Source organism: Carassius carassius, chromosome 6 (genome assembly GCF_963082965.1).
Source record: "Carassius carassius chromosome 6, fCarCar2.1, whole genome shotgun sequence".
Classification (NCBI taxonomy): Eukaryota; Metazoa; Chordata; class Actinopteri; order Cypriniformes; family Cyprinidae; genus Carassius; species Carassius carassius.
The window spans coordinates 8,749,097-8,763,380 of record NC_081760.1 but is presented as its reverse complement, the minus strand read 5'-3'; the positions used below and the strand labels follow the sequence as shown (position 1 = coordinate 8,763,380).

At 33.1% G+C, this 14,284-nt stretch overlaps 2 protein-coding genes across 2 annotated transcripts in view; both read left to right on the top strand.

Annotated features, from left to right (window-relative positions):
- LOC132142351 (mitochondrial dynamics protein MID51-like) overlaps positions 1 to 14,284 on the top strand; it is a 135,752-nt gene that overhangs the window by 77,861 nt on the left and 43,607 nt on the right. The gene's annotated exons all lie outside the window — the stretch shown is intronic.
- Positions 1 to 14,284, top strand: part of LOC132142350 (voltage-dependent T-type calcium channel subunit alpha-1H-like) — a 67,424-nt gene that overhangs the window by 47,353 nt on the left and 5,787 nt on the right. Inside the window, exons 12-25 of the mRNA XM_059552150.1 lie at positions 831 to 986; positions 2,791 to 2,872; positions 2,942 to 3,129; positions 4,045 to 4,383; positions 4,580 to 4,680; positions 4,790 to 4,913; positions 5,793 to 5,861; positions 6,008 to 6,192; positions 7,541 to 7,667; positions 7,839 to 7,964; positions 9,076 to 9,165; positions 10,506 to 10,698; positions 12,590 to 12,741; positions 13,500 to 13,609. Of these exons, the coding sequence (XP_059408133.1) occupies positions 831 to 986; positions 2,791 to 2,872; positions 2,942 to 3,129; positions 4,045 to 4,383; positions 4,580 to 4,680; positions 4,790 to 4,913; positions 5,793 to 5,861; positions 6,008 to 6,192; positions 7,541 to 7,667; positions 7,839 to 7,964; positions 9,076 to 9,165; positions 10,506 to 10,698; positions 12,590 to 12,741; positions 13,500 to 13,609 (2,042 nt within the window). The remainder of the gene's footprint in view (positions 1 to 830; positions 987 to 2,790; positions 2,873 to 2,941; positions 3,130 to 4,044; positions 4,384 to 4,579; positions 4,681 to 4,789; positions 4,914 to 5,792; positions 5,862 to 6,007; positions 6,193 to 7,540; positions 7,668 to 7,838; positions 7,965 to 9,075; positions 9,166 to 10,505; positions 10,699 to 12,589; positions 12,742 to 13,499; positions 13,610 to 14,284) is intronic.

Sequence of the window (14,284 nt, the reverse complement as noted above, 5' to 3'; positions counted from 1 at the left end):
AAATCATTACAAAGCAACTTTACAGAAAATTATGTTTCTACAATATTTAGTAATAGCTTATAAGTGGTGACTGTCAGTTTGCGACATATGACAGGATTTGTAGAAAAATGTATACAAGTCGTAGTCAGCCAGATGATGAACATTATTAATATTATTTTTCTTTCTTTGTAATAATACCCATTAAATACCTCATAGTTAGTGTAAATATAAATAATTTGCTACTTTGCTTGTGCTAATTATTTTTTTATATTATTATATTTAAATATTTATATTAAGTTGAAATAATGTGTCTTTATTAAAGAAAATAAATTTTTAAGCTAGATAAACTTTGCATTTTTTTTATTTCAACAGAAAATAAGAATAAGAATTATCATTGTTGTTGATATATTTAATAATTGTATATTAAATATTGTAAATCAGATAGTTTCAATGTAAATCAGAATAATCTTTCATAAAATTTCTGCAGCCAATGAGAGTTAAATTATGCATTAATACTTAAGTTTTTTTTTCTTTTTTTCTTTTTTTTCTTGTTTTCAATTCAGTTTCAGATTTTTCACTTCAAGTTCAATTTTGGTTGTGTCACCTGTTAATATTGATCCATCACCAATTAAATATAATTAATATGAATACACCATTAATCATTATAATCAAAATACTATTTTTTTTTCAAGGTATGTTAAAGCAATACATTCAATTTTGACATTTTTTAAATGATAAAACTAAAGTAGGTGTTAATTGGTGGTTACATGCTCAGTATTTGCCTGCTCACAATGTAAGACGATGGTTTAAAATGTGATATGTGTGCTAACAGTCATTCTGTGTCTCTACAGATTTTGACCCAGGAGGACTGGAATGTGGTTCTATATAACGGCATGGCCTCCACCTCCCCCTGGGCGGCTCTGTACTTTGTGGCCTTGATGACCTTTGGGAATTACGTCCTCTTCAACTTGCTAGTTGCAATCTTAGTAGAGGGCTTTCAAGCTGAGGTAAGACTGCATATGTTGGACTACGGACTACAGTACAGTACTGTATATATCTTTTCTTGAAATGTTTTGATTGAAAAGTGTGCTTGTAATATTTTTCTTTAAAAAAAATGCCAGTTGCTTTGATATTTTGTATCTAATGCAGTGAGTACATTTTGGTTAAAACATTAAAAAATCCATTGGTTAAAAAATTTACTGAAAATGTACTCTCCCTTAGGCCATCCTAGATGTAGATGAGTTTGTTTCTTCATCAGAACAGATTAGGAGAAATTTAACATTACATTACTTGCTCACCAATGGATCCTCTGCAGTGAATGGGTGCTGTGAGAATGAGAAAATGAGTCCAAACATCTGAATTATTGTGATGTCCAAACATGCTCAGAGTAAGATGCAATCAGAGGACTAGAATTATTGCACTGTAACTAAATTACAACACAGTAATCAGTATGCACACCATGAAAAAAGGGATTTCCTTTGAGCATGCATGGAAATGAAGAAAACACACTCTTGTTTCCTTTTGTTATTGGTGTCACATCAAAAAGATTGATCGTGTGGATTGGTGTATGTTTGGTTTGTGTGTGTGTGTGTGTGTGTGTGTGTGTGTGTAATTTTCATGTAGATGAGACTCATCTGTATTGTATAAGTGCAGATGCTGAGCTCCAGCTGGTGTGAGGATGTTTTTGATAGGAAAACGCTTTCACTCAAACCTTCTGTGGTACATTTTTTTCCTCTCTGTCTTTTATCTCTCTCTCTTTTGTCCACAAGGTACAAATATCACACACATACACACTGGACACTTTACCTACTCACATAATACTCAAAATACACATTTCTCATTCTCATTCATTCCTGCTTTCCAACTTTTTCGCTTCTTTTACCATCACTCTTTATTTTTTCAAATATTTACAATTGAAGATTTTGGAGTATAAACGATCAAAAATCACAATAGCCGTTGTTCCTGTGGAATAACCCATCTAGGAAATACACAACCTAGTGTGTTTTGATATTGAATAGCCACTTATCAGAATAAAATCTATTCCCAATGGATTTCTTTCTAATGACTTATCCTGTTTCAAATATTTAAAATTATAGAAAAAATAATAGGCATCATTTGAAAGCTGGTATGATCAGTTTCCCTTCATCATTATTGAATAAATAAGCTTTCCATTGATGTATGGTTTGTTAGGATCTGACAATATTTTTCCAAGATAAAACTATTTGAAAATCTGGAATCTGAGGGTGCAAAAAAAATCCTAAGCAATGCATATTATTAATAAATAAACGTGATATAATTACAGTAGGACATTTACAAAATATCTTCATGGAAAATGTTCTTTAAATAATATCCTAATGATTTTTGGCATAAAAGAAAAATTTGTAATTCTGAACTATACAATGTATTTTTAGTTATAGCTACAAATATACCCATGAAACTTAAGACTGGTTTTGTGGTCCAAGGTCACATATTTAGTGACATAAAAGAATCACACTGTTAAAAAGAAAAGAACATTTAAATTAATAAATAATACTTCAAATGGATCCAAATGCTGTTTCATCTTGATTTTAAATGCATAGGAAGTTCAATGACTTAAAGGAAATGGGACGAGGACAAAATGAAAAACGGTTAACTGAGCATGAGATTAGACGGTAGAGAGTTGCATACCCTTGAAAGAGCAAATGTAATTGTGTTTGTTCTGCATTTATTTAGGCTGGCCTTGTGATGTTTGGGTTGATGTGAAAATATGATCATTCATTACTATGAATTCAAAACTTTAGCTTTTAAATGTCATCTCTCTCTCTATTTCAGGGTGATGCTAGCAGATCTGACACTGATGACATGTCATCTGACTATGGTGATGAGGACAAACTGAGAGAACTACTGAATTCAGGTATGTGTGTGTGTGCACAGCTGTTTTTATATATTTTGTTATTTTATGTTTATCTTTTGTTGATATTAGGATCAGAGATGAAAATGCAGACATTAATGCCCATCTCCAATGGACACCTGGAACCTAGAGCGTCCATGCCACCTCACAATACACACATACAGCTTGATGCCACACCCAGAACTGAGGTGTCACACATCTATAGCCAATCACGGCGCAACAGCAACACCTCCACCGAGCCTCATGACCAAAGATCCCTGGTGAGGAGTAATCCCATTTCAAGTAAACCTACACAAATAGTATTCATAAACAACATTTCAATTAATGTTTTGAACTAAATTCATATTAGAATTACAGCTTTTAAGGCTTTACACTACAAATATAAACATTCATTGAGAATTTTAGGCATGACATTTTAAAAGCAAACATTGACCTTAAGATTTTTTTTTCTTCTTCATTAAAGTGGTTTTACCATGGCCTCATACTGTTTTTATTGCCTTTTATATTTTGAGCTTTTAGAGTTTTGTTTAAATATTGATAAGCTCTACTATATTGGATATACAATTGAATAAATATCTAACCAAATAAGCATAAATTAATAATTAAAAAATACAAAAGATATGTAAATATTTGTGTAAATAATATTTAATCATGTTCATGATTCAAAATATTCAAAATTATTTTATGGATATTTGTGTGTATATATGTATGTATGTATGTATAACCAAATATCTATAAATTAATAAATAAAACTACTAAAGCTTTGGAAAAATGTATAAAACATAGTTAATCACATATATGAGTCAGACTATTTTTAAAAAGTATAAATTATATAAATATCTGCTTTTCTCTGGTATTATCAGTTTCCCTTATCATAATATAATATTAAATAATATATATATTTTTTGTTACTTATACTATTTGATAAACATCCATAACAGCAGGGATAATTAATATAATTTAATTTTAGATCATTTTCTTAATTATTAACCATTCAATTCAGTCATCTCAAATGATCTTAATTGTCATATGTAAGTGGTTACAAATTGTCCATGTTGTCCCTCTCACTGCTGTATATATGTCAACTTACTTATGTCTTTTTTAATTTGTTCTATCATACTACACCAATTGTTGCATGCCGTAATAATCAGCTACAGTTTGTGTGTCTGTTGTAGTCCAGTCTTTGGGGAAGTCGGCGCTCCAGCTGGAACAGCCTTGGCCACGCCCCCAGTCTAATGAGACGCGCTCAGTTGGGGGAGCGTGAGTCATTGCTTTCAGGAGCGGGACAGGACAGCATGGATGACAGCCAATCGGAAGATGGGAAATCCAGCAGGACTGGCAGTCTGGGCGGAGTTTCATGTCTTGGGTCATTTGATTATCCAGAGCTCCTACAGGTTCCACGCCCATATTTGGAGTGTAACGGCAGATTAGATGGAGGATATCCATCCTCTCCGAACATTACACGTCCCAGTCCACCATCCATACAGGGGGCGGATGATGATGAATTTGAGGAGGTGGAACCTTTTCTTTAATCATTTTTATTGATTACACTAATATATCAGTCACACAGATAAAATATTCTTGCCATTGTTAAATATTTCAAATATTACGTGTTTAATAAGTTTATAATAATTTTATATTATATAATATTTTAATATTTTCTTTGGAAAATACACATATTATTGGGTCATATGTTTATGTTTGATTTAGAGCTGGTGTCTGATTGTGAAGAGACTGTTGGAGCCGTATAAACCCCAGTGGTGTAGAGACCATGAGGACTGGTCACTTTACTTATTTTCCCCCCAAAATAAGTGAGGGCAAACACACCAGACCAGCTAAATACACATATACGCATTTAATGAATGCTGTGCTTGCACATTTTTATGCTGTTCACACAGCACTTTCTCTTGTTCTCTGCAGGTTCCGTATTCGCTGTCAGAAGGTCATCACTCACAAGATGTTTGATCATATTGTGCTGTTCTTCATCTTCTTTAACTGCATCACAATCGCTCTAGAGAGACCTGACATCCAGGCTGACAGCACGGTGAACACAATCACAACACTTATTCTAGCACTATCATTGAGTTTTATTATATATGCATGATACTGTACAAATGCTTGGGGTCAGTGAGATCTTTTAATGTTTTTGAAAGAAGTCTGTTATACTCACCATTTATTTGATCAAATATTCTGTAGAATCAGCAATATCCTGTGATGGTAAAACCGAATTTCCAGCATCATTTCTCCAGCCTGCAGTGTAACATGATCCTTCAGAAATCATTCTGATGTGCTGATGGTGTGAATGTGGTATTATTGAAACTGCAGTTGTAGCAGTGCCATCTTAAATCTGATTTACAGCGTTCAAAGCACTGTAAAATAGCCGATAAACACATACCTGTGACCACACACCAGTTAATTTTTTTTTATTATATAGTCTATAAATATTATAAATGTATCTTAGTTAGAACTAATGGACTGTATCACTTTGCAAAATTTATTTAAATTGTATCATATTTGTTTAAATTGTATAAAATTTTGCATTGAAAACTATATATTTTTTTACATTTATTGAGAAAAATAATTATTGGTATTATTTTATCATAACTACATATGGTTGTGTGGGTTAATACTGGAAACTGATTTTAGAATTATATGATTTTAAACATTTTAATGTGCATATCATCTGTAAACCTAAAATAAAATAAAAATCCCTGAATACAACTTTAAAATGATAATATCCATTATATCTCAGTCATGAAATGTCATAATGTGCTAAATAAATGCTGTAAACAGTCACTGGGTGGATTCAGTATGTAAAACAGAGTAACACCTCATAGCTGCTCTTTTATTGGTCTTGAAAAGATGTGGTGCATTTGTTGCCTTTTTAAATGACATTTTCATTATTTATTTGTTTGTTTGACAGGAACGGATTTTTCTCAAAGTGTCTAACTACATCTTCACTGTGATCTTTATGGCTGAGATGACTGTCAAGGTAGGAAATTAATACAATATCATTAACTGATATAATAAAGGCAAACATTTTAGTTTAGTAACTTATAATAGAATAATAAAACAAGGTAGATTCGGATCAACATGCTCATGACAGTGATTATGATTATTATGTTGTTGGTGTTGTAGGTGGTTTCTCTTGGGCTATATGCTGGTCCAGCCTCATACCTGAAGAGCAGCTGGAATGTTCTGGATGGCCTGCTGGTATTTGTGTCTCTTGTGGACATCCTGGTCTCTCTCGCCTCCTCTGGCGGAAACAGAATCCTGGGTATCTTACGTGTACTTCGACTGCTCAGAACACTAAGGCCCTTGAGGTAAGACTCTTATTGAAGGTGTGTGTGGGTGTGTATGAATGTGTAGAAGTACACAAAGTCCTCTATTGTAGGCTTTTGTAATATTCTTCACTCATCTTTCTTCTGAAGAACACAAAGAAGATGTTTAGCAGATTGTTCACACTGCTCTTTTGCAATACAATGGGAGTGAATTGGGGACAGAGCTGGTGAACTCCAAAAATTCTCAATATAAGTAGTGTACAGTATACAACTCTGGGACCATATTTTAATTTATCTGAAATGGGGATGCACCAAAATTTTAGAAACCAAAATTATTTTCGGTTTTCCCTGAAAAGGTTTTGGAGGGCTGAAATCATTGACTAAAGCGTTTACAAAACAGCTGGATTGATGTTACTGAGTTCTCATTTTGAACCAATCTTCATCTTGATGAATCAAGATCTTTTATTCTATGCTGCTTTTAGCTGATGCATGGACAAAAATTCACTTAACATTATATTTAGCAGGACTATCATACAAAAAATCCTACTAAACCTTTTTTTTTTTTTTTTTTTTTTTTGGATATGAAACAAAGTCCCAGCTTTTACATTTTGTAAATTTTATAATGAAATACAAAAAAATTACTTGACACACGTTTGAATAATTCACAAAAAACAGTTTTTATTACATATTTCAACAATGAATTGTAACAGAAATGTAATTATATCATTAAAACCTATTTAAATGCATAAACAGAATATACAGTAAAACACAGTTTTTTATTACATTATTAGTTTTTATCTCAGTTCTAAATCAATTTGATTAATTAATTGATAATTAAATAAACTATTTTCTGTTTCAGTTTTCGGCTAAATGAAAACTTTAATTTCGCTTGTGGTATTTCTGTAAAAAATTAATTACAGTGCATCACTATTCTTAATTCATACTGTAATTTTGTGTGAGGAGTAGACCTAAATTAATTTGTATATGCCGATAATCTTCCCCTTTGCCAAAGCTCTCAAATTTTATTTGCACTTCAAAAGGAATCATAGAGTTTAATGAAAAAATTATAATTCATGTATCCCTAAATTGTATAATACTGCTGTCCATGGTGCTGAAACCACATTTCATCTCTTGCTATTGTCAGGAAACTATTCCACAAAACACATTTGAACAATACCGTGCAAATTTCTGACAGCGAGATATTCTGCTGAGAAGCCTTCCTTATTTATTTCAAGGCTAACACTAAAGAACATCTTGTCTCGTCAGCTTGTTGTGCAACACTCTGAGCCCTTTTATTAACAGCCGCTTTCTAGTTCAGTGCTTTTGCATTGAGTTCAAATATTGTTGCCACACCAAATATGCATTTCTTTGTGTCTGTTTGCGTTATCAGGGTCATAAGCAGGGCTCCTGGACTGAAGCTGGTTGTTGAAACCTTGATCACATCTCTCAGACCTATTGGAAATATTGTGTTGATCTGTTGTGCTTTCTTCATTGTCTTTGGCATTCTGGGAGTTCAGGTACACACACATTGCTAGTGTCTAAATTTTTAAAAGAAGTCAAAATCGGAATTCACTTCATTTTTATTAACTTATATTCATGTTTATTTATTAGAGCAATAGTATGCATTGTAATGAGCAGTTTATTTGTAATAATGCTGTCTAAATATAAGGTGTTTTTCTTTTGCTCAGCTCTTTAAGGGGAAGTTTTATCGTTGTGAAGGCTTTGATACTAGAAACATCACCAATAAATCTGAATGTCTGCGGGCTAAATACAAATGGGTCCGTAGGAAGTACAACTTCGATAACCTGGGTCAGGTAGGACACTCACACTTATGCACACATATAGAGGTAGACATTAAGGGGGAATTCATGAAGAATGAATTATGTCCACTGGAGGCTTCTTTTATTAAAATAATCAACCTTTCCATTTGGCCTTCTAAACCATGAAGCAACCCATTATATTTTAGATTCAGGTCCCACAAGCATATTTCATCAGAATGACAGGGTTTTGGTGGACAGTTTTTTCTCTTCTGTTGTATAATATGTGCTATTCTTAGTTTAGACCTGCAACTTTAATACCATCATGTTATTAATTAAAATTATGTTTCACATCCAACATGTGCTTGATTTGAATGTCAAGTGCTGACAGTTCAAACAATGAACAATGTACACTACCGTTCAAAGTTTTGGGGTCAATGAGATTATTATTTGAAATAAATTAATACTTTTTATTCAACATAAATACATTAGATTGATCAAAAGTGACAGTAAGGACTTACACATTGTTACACATTTTTTTTTTTTTACTTTCTATTCATAAAAAAACTACTAAATCTTTATCACAAATCTATCACATTTTCCACAAAAATATTATGCAGCACAACTCTTTTCAACATTGATAATATGATAATAATATGAAATGTTACTTGAGCACCAAGTTATAATATTAGAATGATTTCTGAAGGATCTTGTGACTATGGGTTATGGTTGACATCACAAGAACAAATTACATTTTAAAATATATTAAAATAAAAAAGTGTATTTCACAGTATTACAGTTTTTATTGTATTTTTGACCAGATAAATAAGAGACCTCTTTCAATAATGTAAAATAATCATATTGACCACAAACAATACACTTAATGGAGAAAAAATGTATTCAAGACATATTCTTTAAGAAAGTTTTTACTTCCCAAGGAAATGTAGTATGTTTGGATATTTTGTTTCTCAAAAACAAAACAAAAGTTTTAATATATACACACACATATATATATATACATATGTGCAGTGGCTCTCAACTGGTAAAGATTGTGTTCATCTCACCTTCCCCTCAACTTTTTATTGATTTTCATGTTGTTGACAGTGGTACTGTTATTCTGTAAAATATTACCTTATTTACATTAATCCATTTGATCTATGTTATACAGGCACTGATGTCATTATTTGTCCTGTCATCTAAAGACGGCTGGGTCAGCATCATGTACGATGGCTTAGATGCTGTGGCTGTGGACCAACAGGTGTGTATGTGTGTTTGTGTGCATTCTTTAAATAACTCTACAGAGTATGGAAACATTTACACCGTACTCTGAATCTGTCCATTATAACTAAAAAAGAAAACACAGGCACCAGAAGTGTTTACTGCTTTTTTCTTCCCTGAAGCTCAAGTGACACACTCAAAAAAGGCAGCAGCAGGTTTTTAGGTAAAGAGAGTGTTTGATTAATTCAGCCCTGAACTGAAGAATAAGGAAGCGAGAGATAAAAGATACAGTGGAGGACACCAAAATGAGCAGGTTGAGGAGGAGAGACAGAACATTCATCATTTAATTCCACTGAGAGGTCTTATACACACTCTCTCTCACACACATACACAGAAACATTGAGCCACGGTCAGTAACAGACTCAACACAACTGTTTAACATAGTGTCCTTTACAGCAGCCCATCTTTTGTGTGGTGACAAATACCAATTGTGTTGCCTATACACTAAGACAAGTACAGAGTTTCCATTCCATTCTGCACTTTCTTCCTGTCGCATTTCCTGTCTATGCCTTCTTACTGATGGGCTCCTTCCTCTCTGCCTTCTTTTCATCCTGGCAAACATGCTATGACTTTTACATGTGCTTAGAAATTGTAATGTACATTTTCATATTCTGATTATATATGCATCAGGTTAATGCTACTTTTACATACTGATAAAAAAATGTGTAGCCTGAATGCAATGTAAGTGGCTTTGCATAAAAGCATCTGCTAAATGCATAAATGTAAATGTACTTGCTGTGTTAAAACCAGTATTCCAACAGTTTGATTCTGAAAATGTCTGAATTTTTATTTATTTTTTTTACATTTAGGTAGTTTTATTCTTAAAAATAAATTGAATTTGTGTTTAACTAAGACAGCTGGAATATTATTCTGAATATAATTAATTTTGGCACATGGCATGACCAAATTAATTATGAATGCTACTGCAGGAGTTGATTTGAAAAAAAACTTGCTTTTGGAGATGAGAGCAGCATCAAAATACATAAATTAATGTTCAGACGAGTGAAAACAATAAGCCTTGTGACCTGCATTTTTAAATTCATTACAAGTTGTTGTCACAGTCCTAAATTAGTGGTTTTACGAGATTAAATAAATGTGCAGAATTACTCTAGATGCAGCAAAGTAAATGCCAAGAGCAAACATCTACAATTTCCACAAAATAATGGTAGGAAAAGTATTTGCAAGCTTATAAAATGCATATGCTTAATATACTGTTACTACGGTATGCTGATTTTATGCACACATGAATATTTCTTTATGAAAACTATTTCTTTAGTTCACCATTTCTATCTAAATTATTTCTCCGTTTTTCTTTTGTAGCCCATAAGGAATCATAATCCATGGATGCTTCTGTACTTCATCTCCTTCCTGCTGATCGTCAGCTTCTTCGTGCTGAACATGTTTGTTGGTGTGGTGGTCGAGAATTTCCACAAGTGTAGACAAGACCAGGAGGAAGAGGAGGCCAGACAGAGAGAGGAGAAGAGACAGAAGCGCATGGAAAAAAGACGCAGGAGTGAGTGTTATACGTGTTTTGAGTCAGACTGTGTCATAATAAAAAGTTTCAGTCATTTTTCTGCTGTCACTGAAAGCGAACTTTTTTCTCCACTATATAATATTTAAAGGCAATGGGCAACAAAATATTTTCTGGCTTGTCACTGCTGGTTAGAATACAACTAGCATGGAACTCATTGCTTTTATTGCTTGTAACTTCACTGCAACACACATTGTTAGTAGAGTTTAAATGCTATTGTGTGTATTTAGCTTAAGAAATGGACAATTAGTAGTGATTTCCACAGCTGCACTCTTCAGAAACCCTTTGGGCCCTATTTTAACGATCTAAATGCAAAGTGTAAAGCGCACGGCGCAGGTGCACTTGTATCCAAATCCACTTTTGCTATTTGAACGACGGAAAAACGGTTGGCGCGCCTGGGCGCATGGTCTAAACAGGTTGTCCCTATTCTCTTAATGAGTAATGGGTGTTTTTTGGGTGTAACGTGCGATAAACCAATCAGTTTCTCATCTTCCATTCCCTTTAAGAGCCAGTTGCACTCGTGCCATGACAGATTTGCTATTTACACGGCGAAATTTGACAAGCGCAAAGACAGAACACATCTTCGAGATGAAACAGAGCTGTTCGTGTGTGAGCAAATAGATAGCCTAATTCTGATACATGCGATGACTATCCATTATGACATGTAGACATTTTTATTTATATATATATATATATATATATATATATATATATATATATTTTAGTTTACTCTTGCCTCAAATCCCACTTAAATCATGTGCTTTGATTATGGTTAACAATAATCTTTCTTTAGAACTACTATTGTCAGGTAACACGGATATAAAAACAATTATATATTTCTTATATTTTACAAATTTAGGGACCTAAGCCATGTTTTGATATCAGAATGGGCTCTTAGGGCTCTTTAGGGACTATCCAACACTGCTAGCACCATAAAACCATGTCAACACTGTAAAATGTACTCGAAAAACCCAAGCACCTACTGTATATAGCAACATGATAAAAGCCATTTAGTACACTTGAGCAACTATAGGTGCTTCTCAATAAATTTGAATGTCGTGGAAAAGTTCATTTTGTTTAAGTAATTCAACTCAAATTGTGAAATTCGTGTCTTAAATAAATTCAGTGCACACAGACTAAAGTAGTTTAAGTCTTTGGTTCTTTTAATTGTGATGATTTTGGCTCACATTAACAAAAACCCACCAATTCAGAGATGCAATTCAACAACCTGTCAACCACCGACATCTCCCTAGCATCAAGGATGTGAGTTTTACACAAGTAATATTCACAGTACCATTTATTAAATACCATTAGTGCACCATGTTACTGCCACAGTATTGTATGTAAGGGTGCCTGAACTGGAAAATGAATTAGTTAGCTGTCTCAGGACATCACCTGCTCTCCCCCTCCCTCAAATGCTCACAAAGCTTGTCTCAAAGACACCTTGAGCAGTCTTGAGCCATGATGGATGTGGGGGATGCTTGGCTGGACATTTATAACGTCCCTCAGATGACTGGACTGTTTGCTAACTGTGACTACACGCACACACACTGCTACGTTAGCAATATACTGGCCAAGCAAAAACTGGGTCAGTGTGCTTGTGTTTGACAGGGACAACAAATTAGCCTATACGGTGCACTAACAACAGACAGCTTCCCCTTGAGTTATTTACAATGAAACCTTGCAAATCTTGTGAATATTAACATATATTCAAATCAAATCTGTATTACAAAACAGATATATTTAAACCTAAAATCTTGACTGAGGATGTTCACAGCATCCTTTGATGCAAGATGAGTGTGTAAGTACCTGAACGATCTGAATACACCCTAATGAAGGGGTTCTATTGTTCTCTGTGTTTTTTGTCTTTTAGAGGCTCTGCAGAGACCGTACTATGCAGACTACTCTCCAACACGCCTCTATATTCACACTCTCTGCACTAGCCATTATCTGGACCTCTTCATCACCATCATCATCGCCATTAATGTGCTCACAATGTCAATGGAGCACTACAGACAACCCAAGGTTTGATGTATTACACACACACACACACACGTCACTTCTACAGAGCAATGACACTATCAATAGGTTAACAGAAACCTGTTTGAAAAATTCCACAAGTGTTTAGCATTTGTTATTTCAGTATCTTGGTATTTATTAATAATATAACTAAGTTTCAAAGTTTTGTTGTGTTTTAGTAATTTTTATTAGTTTGATTAGTTGTTTTAATCTTTTTAATTTTATTAATTTTTATTTTAGTTTTAGTCATTTTAGTTACCTTAAACTGAACGGAAACTGACTAATTTTATAATTTAATTTTATATTCCATTTTATTTCTGTGAAAGTTTAATTAATTACAATTAATTATTTGTATGTTTAGTTAAAGATTGCACTGGTTCACTCCCATAATTCCATTATCAGATATTATTCAGAGCAAAACAGTATTTCATATAAACAAATGCAGAGTTATAATTGATTTTATGCATCGGAAATTGTTTGGATCATGAAAAATTGGAATTGCATAATATATAGATATATTAGATCGGGAGTGATCTTGGTGATGTCAATCGAAAAAAAAGTTGTTTCAGAGGCAGAGCAGTTTAATACATTTTAATAAAAGATTTTGACAAAAACATATATTATTTTACTGTATAACCTGCGCTGATGCATTATTTATAATAAGACCAGGTCTGTATAAATAAATGGTCAATTTTACATTTCTGTTGAATTCAGAGTTTAATATTTCATGTGTCTGACTGTCTTTATTTGTGTCTGTTTCTCAGTATCTGGATGAAGGTCTGAAGTACTGTAATTATTTCTTCACACTGGTCTTTGTGATTGAGTCTGTGCTGAAATTGGTTGCATTTGGCTTTCGGAGATTTTTCAAAGAGAGGTAAGGCTCCATCATGTGGACACAATGCAGAAATACAGTATGTTTCCTAGACAGTATGTTCACTGGTTGATTACTTTTCTCAAACTGACATTTCAGCACTGTTCTCATCACAGTAGTCATGAAGTCATTCAAGAAGCAATGAGAAAACAATTGGAATGAGTTTAGTTTCGTTGCAGTTCAACTAAAATGCATCAATTATACACTACTGTTCAAAATATTAGGAATATATTTAATGGTATATATCAACCTTTCTGATTATTCGATTATTATTGATAACAAAAAAAATAATGTTGTGAAATATTATTAAAATTTAAGATTATTGTTTTCTATTTAAATATAATTTGAGTTATAATTTATTCCTGTGATGGAAAGCTGAATTTTCAGCATCATTACTGTTCTTCAGTGTCACGTGATCCTTCAGAAATTATTCTAATATGCCGATTTGCTGCTCAAGAAACATCTCTTATTATTATCGGTTAAAAACAGCTGTGCCTCTTAATATTTTTGTGAAAACCTTTGTTTAATTTTATTTTTTTATTAACAGAAAGTTAATATCAATCATTGATTGAAATCCTGTTGCTCTGTCAGCATCGCATATCATGCAAACGTGAAAACTTGCAACCCATGTTCTCATATGGTATCAACTGTTTGAAGTCATAGAGAAAGGTCACGTGA